Source organism: Danio rerio, chromosome 25 (assembly GCF_052040795.2).
Source record: "Danio rerio strain M-AB ecotype USA chromosome 25, GRCz13ab, whole genome shotgun sequence".
In the NCBI taxonomy this organism is placed as follows: Eukaryota; Metazoa; Chordata; class Actinopteri; order Cypriniformes; family Danionidae; genus Danio; species Danio rerio.
This window is the reverse complement of record NC_141045.1, coordinates 18,541,373-18,556,860: the sequence shown is the minus strand read 5'-3', so window position 1 is coordinate 18,556,860 and position 15,488 is coordinate 18,541,373. Positions and strand designations below refer to the sequence as shown.

At 38.8% G+C, this 15,488-nt stretch overlaps 1 protein-coding gene across 1 annotated transcript in view; it reads right to left on the bottom strand.

Annotated features, from left to right (window-relative positions):
• cnot1 (CCR4-NOT transcription complex, subunit 1) overlaps positions 1–15,488 on the bottom strand; it is a 33,353-nt gene extending 17,865 nt beyond the window's left edge. The window contains 4 exon segments of the mRNA NM_001079951.2: positions 576–674; positions 763–870; positions 998–1,298; positions 15,381–15,488. Of these exon segments, the coding sequence (NP_001073420.1) occupies positions 576–674; positions 763–870; positions 998–1,099 (309 nt within the window). The 5' untranslated portion in view covers positions 1,100–1,298; positions 15,381–15,488.

Here is a 15,488-nt window from a genome sequence, read left to right as displayed (position 1 = left end):
TCCTGCATATACCCTGATAAATTATAATGTCATATAACATGCCCGATTTTTTTACATTCGCGAATGTGTGAAGTATTACTAGCAATGTATCAAAATTCCACTGATTTTCCAAAATAAACTTCGGGACAATCCAGCGACAATCCCCCTTTAATAATGTGCGGAACTTTCCTTCTTCTCTATTGGATGAACACAATATGCAGTCTATCCCTCTTTCTGTTTCTACTTTGGAGAAGAGAGGAGAACGTATCACTGCTTAAACTGACTTCGAAAATGTTTTGCGTTTTCTCGTAATGGATTGATTAATACGCATTTGACTCAGTGTGCAAGGTTTGTTTACATGACAAATTTTTTGCATATGATTACGAAAATAACGCATACCAACATTTCCGACTTCAGTGTGCAAAGACCTTTAGCCTTGTCTATAATGGGTTACTGAATCATGTCCAGTCTTGTGTATAATGTGCATGCATGAGTGCGAAGATGAGCAACAAACTATTAGCTGCAGTTCACTTTACATTAGCTACACAAGTCACTGGTTCAAGTTCTCTTAACATTTTAAATACACTTGAACATACCTTTTGATAGTGCAGGGGATTGTCAATGGCGTAGCAAAGCGTTGAAATAAAATTTGGTTTCGTAATAAGAGACACGCACTCCTGGATCAGAAACTGTGTCTGAAGAAAATGAAAAGGAAAATATAATATTAAACAAATCCTCAAACTGATAAAAGAACTACATATTCTCAAGACAAATTCCACAAACCTGGTGGAAATCTTTGCCACTGCTTTTACCATCGCCACTGAAATCCACATGGGAAAAGAGACAGCGTAATAGATGCCGGTCTGCCTCAGGGCCGTGACGATTCACAATCTGAGGAAAAAAAAGTCATGCATCAAATTGTCAGCACTTTCAGCTCGCTGATGAAACTAGCAATTCTAAATTCTTATTCTAGGTTTAAAGTGAAAAAGTAAGCATGTGTTGCTGCCACTGAACTTACATGTTGTATTTCCTGCTGGCTGGCTCTGTAGTTTTTCTTAGTTAAATTGTCCACCAGGTAGCTGATTTGAGACAAAGCCAGCGAGAGCGAGTCAAGATTCATTGCTGGTTGGGGCGGAAGCAGGCGGCCGAGCCCGGCGCAAAATCACCATTATTCCCCTTTAGTCACTTCAGTGATAGGTTACTTCTGTCAGTCCCCCCCCCCCAAAAGGTGTGAAAAGTGTCCGGTGTCCAACAAGCTGAGTCTCTGTGTAGATGCTGATTCCAAGTAAGGTCCTTCAGTGCAATTCTTAGTGTAACATCTGGGGAAACAATGATAGAACAAGCATTAAAGAAGCATTAAACATTCGACAACATTGCTAGAACATATTTTGAAGAGAACAGTAAATGCACAAACAGATGTTTCCAATTTTTCAAACACAGTGTACGCTTTGAACTACTTAATTTGTCCACAAGGTGTCAAGAGAAATTGCCAAAAGCTGATGAAATAAACTACTAAAGATTGCAAACACCAGAGAAACCTATGCTGATGAGAGCTTTGGTCTAATTAAATGTAACATTCAAAACAAATGAAGAGTCATTTACAATAGGGCTGGGCAGCATGACTATATATAGTTACAGCCAGATAAACTTTTTATTCTGTCTATACCAAGTGTGCCGCAAGCCTGCGTTTGAGTAAAGGTCACGGCCGTTAGATCGCCCCCTGGGGGCTGGCTGCAGTACAAGTTATAAAGCCCGCCTCCTCCGTGTTAATGAAGGAGACTTGAGCCCAAATAAAAAAAAAATATTACACTTGCAATAAAATGTCCCGAAAGATGGTTCTGGTCAATTAAGGCACTGGTTATTGTGCTGAAATAGGTGCAGATCTTCATTTTTGTAAACAGTTTGTTTTTAGCAGTAATTTAATGCTGGGCGTGTCATCGTGATTGACAGCTGTGATTGACAGTTTCTCAAAGCGCGGCGTCTGAGCTTCGGCAGGAGACTGAAATGTTATTATTCCATTTCTGTGTTATTTTACCATGACAAAATGAGTTCAGCAGTAAACTATAGTTTCTGACATACATGATCCTGGTGGAACACTGTTTATTCGCTAAGTTCAGGGCTTTTTTCGGGCTTTATTAGTTAGCTGATACACGCCTAACCACCCAGATAGCAAAACACAGTTCCTGCTAGATTCTCGCCAGCCGGAGACTTATCCCTTAGAGCTCAGACTGACTACCTCTGCTGGACCTACTCCGGATGCCTGGACTCACTACCCGATTCCAGCCTGAGTCAATCGAGCCAGATGCGGCGGCCGAGCGAGCCGGCGCTGCCGCATGCGAGCAGCCAGAATCAGCCCGCGACGCCGCGAGTAGGTTATGCGCTGCGGTCCGGAGCTGGCGCAATTGAATATATAAAACCCTCATATTTGTTAACGTTATTACATCCATTTGTGTTGATATGACAGCAAACGCATGCTGAGAAGTTCGGGGGGCGTGGTTGATTTTACATAAAGCGTTTGGTTGGAAGCTCTACTCCGCTCATTTTCACGGCTCCTCCTCTGGCTCCATCAGACAGTCCTTCTGTGCATGTCAAGGCTCCAATTTCAGCAGTCTTTTGCGTCAGTTTGTGCCCGTCAAGCAGGCGTTTTGCCCTCAAGGCGTTCAATGGGGAAAAGGGCTGCCGCGTCGTCCATATTTTTTACAGTCATTGGTCTATACTGCGACATGAAAATAAATGGGCGTAGCTAACTTGTTTGCAGTATGTGTGAAATGTTGCTCATGAAACTGAGGAAAGCACCGACTGGAGCACTCATAAGCCCAATCCCAATTCTACCCCTTAGCCCTTCCCCCTCGTTTTTCTCATTTACATGAAGGGGTAGGGGTGTCCCAATTCTCTTTAGTTTGAAGGTGTAAGGCTAAGGGGAAGCCCTAGAAACAGAAATGTTTCAGGACCACACTCGAAAACAAGGGGTACGAAAAATTTCCCGGAATAAATTAGCTACACATGCAGCATCGCTGTCATTATCATATCACAATTTTTTTTACAACAAACAAGCATATGTTTTAATAACCGCATTTGTGTTTAACCGTCATGCTTTGAAAAAAAAAATGCTATCTATAACTCATAATAACTCCTGTATAGCAGTCCCACAACATACTTTCACATGTCATTCGATCACTTGAATACCCTGTCAGAAAAGTCAAGTGGCTGAGAATTACCTTTTTACAGTGTCTAGTATGTTAATGTTGTTTTTTTTGTGTTGATGTAGATGAATAAGGCCATGGTGTAAATGCACAGTACATTTACAAACCACATTATTTCCTTATGATAACATGACATTGTTTTCTTCGGAGACTTCATCAAAAACAACGTAACTGGAATAACTAAAGCAGTCGTGATCGTCAATCTCATGTGAAGCAAGAAATCATGATGACATATCATGACATGTGCAAGTGGTGTAATCCTGTCCTATTTCTAAGAAGGTAAATTTTGAAGTCCTTCCACTTCACACTCTGTTTCAAGGGCCAAGAAGAAGGGGTATAAAGATAGTATTGGGATTGGGCCATAATTTGAGTCGAACTTCTATCTGTGATTGGGAATGGACCAATCAACCAGCCAAAAAAACAAACCAGACATTTTTTGTTAAAAACAAATAATCGGCAGTTTTTTTTTTTGGTTTTATCCATGTCTGGATTTGTATACAAATTGCACTGTAACAACTTTAAACCAGATTTTAACCAGATGACCAATTATACCTGGCTAGAAATAGCTATAGCCGTGGGAAAGGAGGAAAGTTTGTTTGAAAGTTTGAAAAAAAACCTGAGCGATACATTTGTTAAAACGAAAAAGGCAGGCCATGGCAAAAGTGGAGACCCAGGTGGTTTTAATATTACAGAATATGTATTTTCCACCATTCATAGGTTTTACACTGATGTATACATTACAATTTAGAAAAAAAAATTTAATAGTTACAAAACTAAAATTAGGTCACAAATTATTTCTTTAATAACTGGAAGGGAATATTTGAACCTATTGGTTTATAATATACAGATGCCCTTTTTCTGGGCTTTATTAGTGATAATGGTCAGGAATGTTGGACCATTATTACCTTTTTAGAATATCAGTAGAAGACTGAGTGGTGTCAAAATTAAATGTTCCTTCGGTGCAACGCGATGCAGATGCGGACAATTCGGTATCGGTTCAGTAATAATCATAACCGGTTTTTATGTACTGATGTCATTTATCTCATATTCGCTATGTTGCCGTAGCTAACTATGGCGAGTGAGGCGAGCTGGGGTATTCACAACGCTCTAACTACTTAAACACGCAGAAACTGTGCACAATTTAACTGGACAGTCTTTCACTGACTTTTACAACAGAAGCCCCTATTTCACTGCGATTGAGAGAATGAAAGTAAACTCCATTTCTCTCTCTCACTATGGCCCATTTGACCTGCTGGCGTCACTTTTCCTCTCCTCTCGGCTGTTAGAGTGACACTTCTGGATACAGACACTAGTGCGTGTCTGCAGAGCGAGTTTTCTCCACTGTGTCTATCATGGATCAGCTGTGATTGCCGCTGCCATTTATCTGTGTCCTTCATCTGTGAAGAGCGCCAGCCCTTTCTGTCGAGCGTGTGACCAATCAAAGCGGTGTAAGAAAGACTTGCTAGACAGGACTCAGAAAGCGAGCGAGATATTTATATTAGTTTATTTGCTATAATGTAAATGCTCGTGTTGTTTAAAGATACAGTTTATATATCTGACTGTTTGTATTAAAGGACAAAATTTTATTACAAATAGTATACAAATATAGTTATACATTTTAATACAAGAATTGCTGTGCTGTGAAATATAAAACTGTGTATGGAAAGCATCGTCAATGCACTGAGATATCGAATTGAACCGAATCGATGGCATGATAATCATAACCGAACCATAAGACTAGTGTAGATTCACAACTCTAGTAGAAGATAAACTAGCCAGACAGTAATGTGTGAATTGTTGAGTGGGTTAAATAAAAAAAGTCTATATTTTTAGCAAGTGTACTTTTATTATTATTCTTGCCATAATAAAAAATATATTCGTAGAGAAACCCATGATCTGTTGTCATTAATATTTTAACTTTAAAAGGTTGAACTGAAGAAAAGCAAGTGATGCATCAAAGTTTGATTTTGGTTAATGGTTATAAAAAATCTTTATTATCTTAAATTATAAAAATAATAAAAACTAGTAATTTTTTTTAATGATATTAATGATGTACGAGTACAAGTGACAGCTCAAAAAAAAAAAGCCAAACACTGATGGAAAAACACAATCATTTGAACAAACATTAGTTACAGTATATTTGTTTTAATCTTCCGCAATTCCCTAATACTTTCAATATTAAATACGGTGTGCCATGTGTGTGTTAGACCCGTTCTATTTACAGCTCATTTAGGCGATCAAGAGTTTAGATTTCAAATTGTAAAGCTTGATAAAACATCTATACCTAATGTACAGAGGCCTCATTTAATGTAAGTGTGCATCTAAACAAACATTTTTATTTTGTATGGATTATAGTAAATTAGACATTGTTTGTAAAACACATTGGCACATTGAGTAAAATATTGTAGGAAAATCTATAATATTTTTGTAATGCATTTATGAATGAAACTTACTAACATGATAAAACTTTAGGGCGTACTCACACTATGTACAGTTGCCTTGAACCGGGCCAAAGCTAGCTTGTGCCCCCCTTCAATCTCCCCCGACAGCCTGCACTTACATTACATACGGGCCTGGACAGGCTTACGTCATAGATGATGCGCTGTTCAGTAAGTGCTTTCGCTCAGCACAGTGGAGATTTCTTCAGTTATAACGTTTAAGTCGTTTGATATGCAGTGACACGCAGTTAAATATTTTGCCGAACAGATCAGCCACTTTTGACGCTGATAAACAATCATAAAGCCCTCGTGCTGCAGGAATTAGGAGGTTTGCTAAAGTTGCAGCTGTTGTGCAGTGAGGGGTTTGCATCTTTAATAACTCAGGCGCGCTTTGCACTCACACTACAAGCGTACCGCACCAAAGCCTAAGTGAACTGCGCTCTGGCACACCTCTTCCCACCGGGCTAGTGCGAGCATAGTATATAGCATAGTGCGAGTATGCCCTTAGATGGTTTAATCCTATGGTCTTTGGCATAAACCATATTAAATACTACCACAGGTCTCAACAGTGCTACCATTTCACTTGCATTTGTGACTAAAAATAGATGTGCGCGAACTGGGAAATGTATTTGGTCTCAAAAGTCCGATTTTTTTTTTAATAAGCCTGATTGAAGACTTAATTCACTCAGCCATGGTAAAACAACATGCTTTTCACACTAAATTATGTTGTATTAAGTTGGAAATCTATTGGGACGGTAGCACACGATGACGCCATCAACAATCGCACGTCTCTTCTTGTTTATTTACTTCATGCAAAGAGCACAGAATCTAAGCTCTTTGCTTCACGTCAGTCTGTCTTTACATTGTTTTGTATACGCTGCTAACCAACGCACGGCACCGAATGGCACTGTGTCGCACATGCTAGCCTCATAGAAAACGATTGTAATTCGGTCATGGCATATCGTGGTGCATCCAATGTGATACCCAGATCAATACCAGCGCTTCCCATACATAAAACTTTACTTGGGTGGCCTGGTTCTGTGTGCGTGACAAACAGAATACTCCACCACAGACCTGCATGCTCTCCTGATGCAGACCCACAAAGACACGCCGGATACAAAACTACCTGTTCTGACTTTGGTAGTAGCTTTGATAAGAGCATGAGGACACGCGGAAAGGAAAAGCTTTTTACCAAATAGACTGACCAGCTCATTATTTTGGGTGACAATACATCTTTTTCCTGGACATGTCTTCTATTTGGGACTTAAAAATGCATTTAGCCAGGATTTCTAAATCGCCTAAAATGTCCCGGATTTTGTTTTCGCTTTCTACAGCTGCATATTTGCATTACTTTATACGCAAACTGGCCAGTGCATCTCAATCTCTCAGCAGCACCAAGACTACAACAGAGAAAGAGAGCGCTTCACATGGATAGGAGTGAAATTGTGGATTTATTTATTTATTTATTTTTTCAGTGTCACGTAAAAGCAAGCAGCAATCTCCCGCTCTGCTTCAGGAAGCAAATACGGAAGTAACTGAAATTGCAATTCATCGAAATTCCGCTAGTCCTGGCTCCATATGGAGCAAATTTCTTTTGAGCCCACTGTTAAAATGGCCAACTTTACAGCATAAAAAAAATATGTTTATAGTCTGGTTTATAGTCAGGTCGCTCTGGTCTCCGTCATTTCACCTCAGCTGACTCGGCAGATTAGCCGCTGATCTCGGCATTTACATCATATTTTTGTGTTGTTTTATGTGGCTTTACAGTCAGCTGCTCTTTGCAATTATTTCCTACAATTAGCAGATGATATGGCATGCTGTGTGCATTTAACTGTGCCCACAAACCATTCACGTGGCCTCCATTTGGAAGGTAAGGGAAATTATATATTTTATACCATATCTATAAATGTAATTGTTTCATTTAAGATCATTTATATTTTTCTTTAGAGCTGTAATGCACTCTAGAACCCGACAGATTGATTAGCTGTAGGCTCTAGAACAGTCATCTGAAGCGTTGTCATACAGTGTTATGCCTGGATTTCATCGATAGTCTTGCAATTACTAACACAGACTACATCTGAAATATTTGTACGTTTTGACTAATGCTTAGCGGCTCAATGTATTACAACAGTGTTTTTAAAAGTCTAAACACTTTATTGATATAGTGTACAACCAATCACATGTGGTCAGAACACAAACGAGCCGCAGGTAATGAAGTATTAAGTGTTTCTCCCATAGGAAAGCCAGTCTAAGCAGAATGTCAATAGGCGTCTATAGCTCTGCTCACGTTCCACCTCTTTGCCCTTATTTAGTATCCCCCGGTTGGTGCGATGACACGCGAACAAAATGTCGCAGTTGGCCAGGCCTACTGGTAGTTTCTTTTGTGTTCTTTATAAACCTATGGGTGACGTCACAAATTATCATCCATATCTTTTACAGTCTATGTGTAAAAGGTGTTAAATGCTAAACATTTTTGTTTTTAATTGTCTGTTAAATAAGAATAAGAAATCATTCTGTTGCTGAGGGCCATTAAAGTTTAATAGAAAGGATGGTATAACTTTGTGTCAGAAGAAAAATTTAATTCGTAGAGGGACTCCCATATTCCGCTCATCTTAAAAAAGCCCAGAAAGATAAAGGGCTCTGATAAACAGTGTCAGCTTTGAACATGAGTTTGTAGTTGTGTCTTCCTTTACATTGTTTTACTTTTCCCATGTGAGAAGCAGAGTGGAATCTGTGCAATATATTACGCAAATAAATTAATTTTGATAAACATTCTTAAAAGTCACTTTATTTTATGTGCTGTGGGGAAAATGGGTTTCAATCTAGCTCCTACAAGTATATTTATATTAAATATATAAAAATATGTGCAATATATATTTTAATTTTTATAAAATAAATGCTTGTTTGGGATCATTGATATGGCCATAATGTTCTTATGATACAAACACAGACTAAACTGCTCTGGTCATGTGAATGTTTGCACTTACTATACTGCACTAGGGCTGGGCGATTTTTCAGATTTTTTCGATTAATTCGAATTTACGTTTTAAGACGATTTAATTTTGAATCAAATCGAGAAATCGCGTTTTATAAAAAAAAAAATATATATATATATATATATATATATATATTTAATACATTATAATGGCACCAATGCGCTTTGGTTTACTCTATGAAGCAGGAAGCACACCAGAAGCGCCTCTCGGCGACGCACCGCACAGCACCAGGCAGCGCCATGGATTTTAGAATTCTAAAAAGGATTATAAACTCACACTGGCGCCGCCTCGCCACAGAGCGCCATCTGATTAGTTTCATGTTAAATATCATGCGAATGTGCTTGTTTGGTGTGTGATAGTTTAAACTGTCATGTGCGCGCCATGTCGCGGCGCTTCTGGTGTACGACCTGCTTGACTGAGTCCTGAGTCATGTCTGTGTGGATTGTCAAGACATTCCCTCATCAAGTCGATAAACTCGATCTCAACATGTATGAAGGACGTAAACGCCTGCCATGTGAAAAACTGTGCCGATCTTTTGGTTTGAACACAAGCAGAGGTGAGGGCCAGTAGCAGTGAAAATGAAAGTACCTGCCCCCGTGACGTCATTTAGCGGACCTAGTTGAAAACCAGAGAGGGTGGAGCAAAGCGCGTCAAATGATCGGTATTTAAAAGGGGAAAAAAGAAAAATAGATTAAATATATTATTTTATATTAGACACATATCTGTTGCTTGTATTTGCTCCTGCTATACGTCTACAACTTCACAAATTGGGTTAAATTAGGCTTTACAGTTTCCATGTTCAGTCCTTTTCCTCCACTGTATTTTTTTAAGAAAAAAGGCAGCAGCTTTACAACCTGTCATTAAATCAGAAGACAAAGTCAAAGCCGAGCTGACAGCCAATCTTTCCTAGGCTCAGCTAAACTTGCAAAAAATACCTCTGTATTCCTGCAACTGCAATATTTACACAAATTTTTCTTATTTGTTTTACATTTATTTACACCTTGACCGATTTTTGTATGACATGGCCATTAAAAATACAATGTTCCTTAACCAGAGGGTTTTTAAGTTACTTTTAAAGAGAATGTAATGTTTTGAAAAGACTAGTAACACACACACACACACAAAAAAATCAAAATCGTGAATCGGTCAAACTTCACATTTTTATTAACTTAGTAATAAATCCTTATTTCTGCTGGCCAGTGTGAAAGATATTTTCCAGCTCAAAACTGGATCAAAAAATTAACAAGAAACTGACTGGGCATGTCCACAACTGAAGACTTGATTTCGATCACTTTAGAGAGGCCTTCATTAGAGCAATTTGATCCCAGTCCTGCTGTGAACCACTAGCTAAACTCCATACAGCTTAAATTATAAATAATTTTTATACACTATTTAAGCTGTTGTTACAGTAAAACAAAACCTATTGCACTTACTGTATTCAAATGAATGAAACCGCTTTGCTTATAAAGATCTCCTCGTGTACATTTACTAGGCAAAAAGACTATTTTATTCATTTTCACTGTGCTCCTAAAATTTTTTTATTGTCCTCCTAAATTTTTCAACTTGGCGCATGTGCTCCTTCTGAAAAAAGCAAACATCAAGCCCTGTACCAGCTGCTTTGCTTACAATAACCAAGGAAAAATTGTTACTCTAGCAGTACAAACTTGAAACTGTGAGAGACAGTACAGAATAAGTCAGTGTACAATATCCCACAGTAAGTTAAACAGTCACATGCATAGCACTACACCCTTTGCTGAATAAAGGCTGATTTATACTTCTGCTTTGAGTGATCTGCGTGACCCACAGCACCTGCCTTGCGCCTAGTCATGCATTTATACAGCTGCATGCTGTTTGTGTTGCTCTGCAATAACACTTCCGAAAAGCTAGCTGGCAGTAAGTTTTTATATTCCTCTGTGTTGAGTTTTCTTTGTGGTGTATTTTTTCTAATGCTACCTTAATGTACAAGTTGCTAAAACTCGCTTATTCAGAGGTGGGAACCAGGCGGACGTGCAACAACTTTAATCAATAGGCTAAACACAACACAAAAGTTGCCATCTGGATCTCCTTCATGGGACTCAACATTTGTAAACCAGTGTTTTCTCTAGGATTTTTTCCAGCTGTGGTGGCAAACTGTTGGCCATTTTACACAGATTTAGCCCTATATGTCATGTCATTATTTTATTGACAAAAGTGATGGGCGCAGTATTAAGTTGAGATCGCATTCATGTAATAGCCTACGAGCATGTCAATCTCTGCTTGAGCGCCGATTTCCTCTGTTCGTGCACAAAACTTCTTGTGCGCCCTCAAATAAACGCGGCTGAAGTGTTAGTGTGTTTATGTACAGAGTATGTCTCCATCATTTATTAGATTTGCTAGAACTATTTAAGAATGTCTCTGATAGACTTGCGGAGCGGGCCGCGGCATTAATGCGTCCTGAAGTAAAGTGAAACGGCTATAAACTCCAGCAAGATAAAGTCATTATATGCAGAGCCACAGACCTTAACCTATAAATAAAGTATATTTATGGAAACTGTGTTCATTATAACTGAAAGCTACGGCATGTTTGCTGGCCTCACGCACCTGTCAGTCTGCCAGTCAGTACGTCACCTACCTTGAAGGGCTAAACAGAACGCACAGCACTACTACGGTCACAGAAAATTTTGCGCTGTTATTATTCACTTACCTTTTCGGTGCAATCTTAACCCGCTATTTAAAAAAAAACTACAGAATATTTTGAATAAGAAGCTGTAATGTAGCCGTGGCGGGATTAATTAATCCCACCACGAAAGAATGAACTGTCACTCCATCGGTCTTGCGGCTCTCAGCACCACCCACACTCGTTAAAGCCACCAAGCCGACCAATCACAGAGCTTCCGATACGTGTCTTTGCGACGTGTAGTTAAATTTGCCTGTCAGCATAAGCCAAAGAGAGGGCTATGCGACTGCACGAAGTGCAGAAGTATAATGGCCCGTTGCCACTGACTGGTACAGTACGGTTCACCGTTATCAGGCTTGCGTTTCCACTGCCAAAAGGGTACCAATGGTGTGGTGAATGACAAAGTTTCAGTTGAAGTCATTTTCGCTTGAGGAAATCTCGCTCAAAGTAAAGCTGCATGAGTCGTTCACATATCGTGAGAAGCACTTGTGTAAAAAAGCATCTGTTTTGTGACATGAATACTTGTGTAAATGTTCATTACTGCTTTTCTATGAACAATTTGATTATAACTGCAGATCAATGACAGTGCAAAATAACCTACTGTAATGTCTGCAATATAAATAAAATAATTGCAAAATATATGAACATATACAGGCCCTTATAGTCTCCAATTACACAAAAACTACACACAGTAGATTTTGTTCTTCCTAGCTTTGTGGCTGTTTATCAAAACAAAGACAAGGTTTGTTTAAGCTCGATCGACCATGGCTCGTCATTATATGTATATATTATGGTGTAATGTCTCGACTGTGTATTTAAAGATGGCAGTTTCTTTGTTTTCATTCTCCTGCTTGTGCATGTGCTAGTGACATTTCTCTGTAAACCAATAGAATTCAGCTGCGCGTCTAGCTCTGCCTTTTGGTACCCTTTTGTTAAGCCAAGTACCTTTTTGCAAAGGGTACCTAAAAGGTGGTATGATATGGTTCACTTTTTGGTACCTAATGACAGTGGAAACGGACATGTGTACCAAACCATACCACTCAGTGGAAACGAGCCATAAAACAGCCCTTAATCTTTCCACTTAAAAAATTAAAATAAAATACACTTAAAATTCATTTGGTCATCAACATAATAAGCAATTGCACCAGGTAGTTATAGAAATTAGCCAGCAGACTGGTCTACCAAAATCTAAATTTTCCCATTTTACTGGTTCCATTGCCACTAGCAATATGAAAGGTAAAATTATGTTTCTAAGTATGATAGTCAACAAAATCAACAACTGAAGAATAAGAGTTGGGTTTTCATTGTATGTCATGAAAAAAAGAATACATGCTATGTAGATGTATAAATTATGCAACTGGATGAAGAAAAACGAGGGCTAAATCACCCATGACAAAGGCAGCTGAGAAATGGACAGAATGCACCAAAACGACACATAGTCTGTTATTGTCCTATAACAAAAATAATGTTCCAGTGATAGGGCTGCATATTATATCGCTTCAGCATCAATGTCGCAATTTGATCATTCGCAAATTACATCGTAGGATATGTAATATCTGGATTATAATTCATCAATTGCATGTGTTTTGGATGCCTGTGACCCCATGAGGAGCTTAAAAGCATCTAGGCATAAGAAATAGTACCATTTGTAACCGTAATAACAATTATTTTTATTGAATTATTTATGCTACAAAGACCATGCAGTATTATTTGACATTTAATTACGCAATTACTAGCATGAAATAGGACACCACTACAGCACCTGCACACGTCATCATATATCATTGCGATCTTTTGCTTCATGAGATCGACGATGGCAACTGCTGTAGTTATTCCAGTTGCGTTATTTTTTGGTAATTATCTTCAGGAAATCACTGAAGCCGTATACTATGCTATCATAACGATCTAATGTGGCAATAAGATCGTAACTATACTGCGCATTTACAAAGTGGCCATATTCATCTACGTAAACACACAAAAACAACATTGTAGCAGACACTGTTGCAAGCCCATTCCAAACCACTAGACTTTTCTGAGAGGCTATCCGTGTCATCGAGTGACAGAATGTTGCAGGACTGCTGTACAAGAGTTATTATTTTGGATTATAGATAGCGAAATTTGTAAATCTCCTTATTTACGGGTGCAGTTATCCTTTGTATTCTGGAAAATTTTCCTACCCCTTGGTTTCGAGGGTGGTTCTGAAAAATCTACGTTCGAAGGGCTATCTACCCCTTCCCCTTAGCCTTTCGCCTTCAAGCTAAAGAGAATTGGGACACCACTACCCCTTCACGGGAACGTACAAAACGAGGGGTAAAGGGAAGGGCTAAGGGGTAGAATTGGGATTTGTTCTTAGTATAGCACCATGTAATTCCCTGTCTAATACATGTTAAATTTTACATGCTTATTTTACATGTCTATCATTACTACACTCAGAAAGTACACCTCACGCTTCTTTCAGTTAATTAAGTGCATCTTCAGAGCATTTAAATAACACTTTTCCAGTGTGAACATTATTGACATGAAAAATAGCACAGAATAAAGCATAAATGTAATGACATGCGAGTTAGTAAACATTGTCAATATTTATTTTCCTCAACATACTACATTATTTATTAAAATCTCAGAGAAACAGTCAACTGCAGAAAATGTCATCCTTTCACTTTTAAGTCACTTTCTGTTTTATTTTTCTCGTGCTAGGAGGAACAGAACGATACAGCTGCAAAACCGGAAGTCATACCCCCTCAGTCGCTCACAGGCCTCAAGTAGAACAAACCGAGTAAATAAACTTTAAGTGTTTGTGGTTCATGCAACACTAACTCACACAGCTGTACAATAATGAGTATAATAACTGAAGTGTGGCGTTTAGTAAAGTAATATAAGCAGGTGTGAACTGTACAACTCAAATGAGTTTTTTACAAAAAGTACTTCCTTTAAACATTTTATAAAAGCAATAAAATCAAATAAACTCAAATAAATGCTAAGAACAGCAGAAGCTAGCGTTATAGTTTTGATTGCAAAAGGTAAACACAAAACCAAACTAACTAACGCATTTAATAGATAATATAAACACAAATCAATCTGCATAACAAATTATCAGGTTATATTCACAAGCTCGTAACTAACATTTCAGTTCAACTCAAACACTCCCAGCTCGACTGTGGAAAACACCGTTAACTGTTAGCAATCCTAGTGCTAACTCATCTTAAACCAAACTTTTTGTTTACACATATAAAATGTACACAGTTATGCCCTAAAACACACAATCTACATGCGTTTATCAGCCAATGGCTCTAATCATCTCAAAACAAACTCTCTCGGCATTTTAAACCACAATTTCTGTCAGATTCACTAACAGTCGTGCTAATCCAGAGCATGCTAACAGCTAGGCTAAGCTAACAGCGTAAACCTCATTGTTTCAAACGGTGACGAGCACTTAGCCTGTTCCCGACATGCTCACCTAACTGACAGGAACCTGGCTTCTGGTTTGTTTAGGACATTAACGTTAGAAATACACAAAAATGATTCTTATGCATCTTCAACCCATGATGATCTCATGCAAGTCAAGTGTTAGTAAAACACTGGCACACACGTCCACTTCTAGTAAGAATATCTGGCAGCCTGACTCATGTAAAGGCGTAATAAATGCACTGGTAACGTTAGTGGTGTACTACATGATAGTAAACATGGAAGTTTGTGTAAAGCAGTGTTAGTGAACATTAGCAGCCATGCAGTTTTGCATATAGCCATACTGCTGTTTACTGGGCCTTACTCAACACATTAATGTGGTTGGAGAAACCAAAGTCTAAATCACACCAGTGATCATGAAGCACCAACACGAGCCCTGGTCAGGACTAGAAGGCTTTCCACAATTAATGTTATCCATATCACCAACCGAACTCCTACAGGCCGTTACAGATATTTCCACCATCCCGCGCGTAGGGCAAATTAGCTTCTTAGGAGTTTTTGGCCGTTAAACAAGCAAGGTAAGCTACACGCTAACAAGCTAACGTTAAATTAGCCGAGCAGACAACATATGATAACCAATTTATATCCCCAGCGCTTTGGGGGATTATAGCGCAGCGCCGAGCGCAGAGAGTGGACGCGTTACCTCGATCCTGGAAAAATTACGTGCGGATGATCATTTTCGTCGTGTTTCTTCGTTCTGATCTTGACGGATAAAAGGTCGCTTTCTCCCTCGGTTCGGTTTGGATTTTTC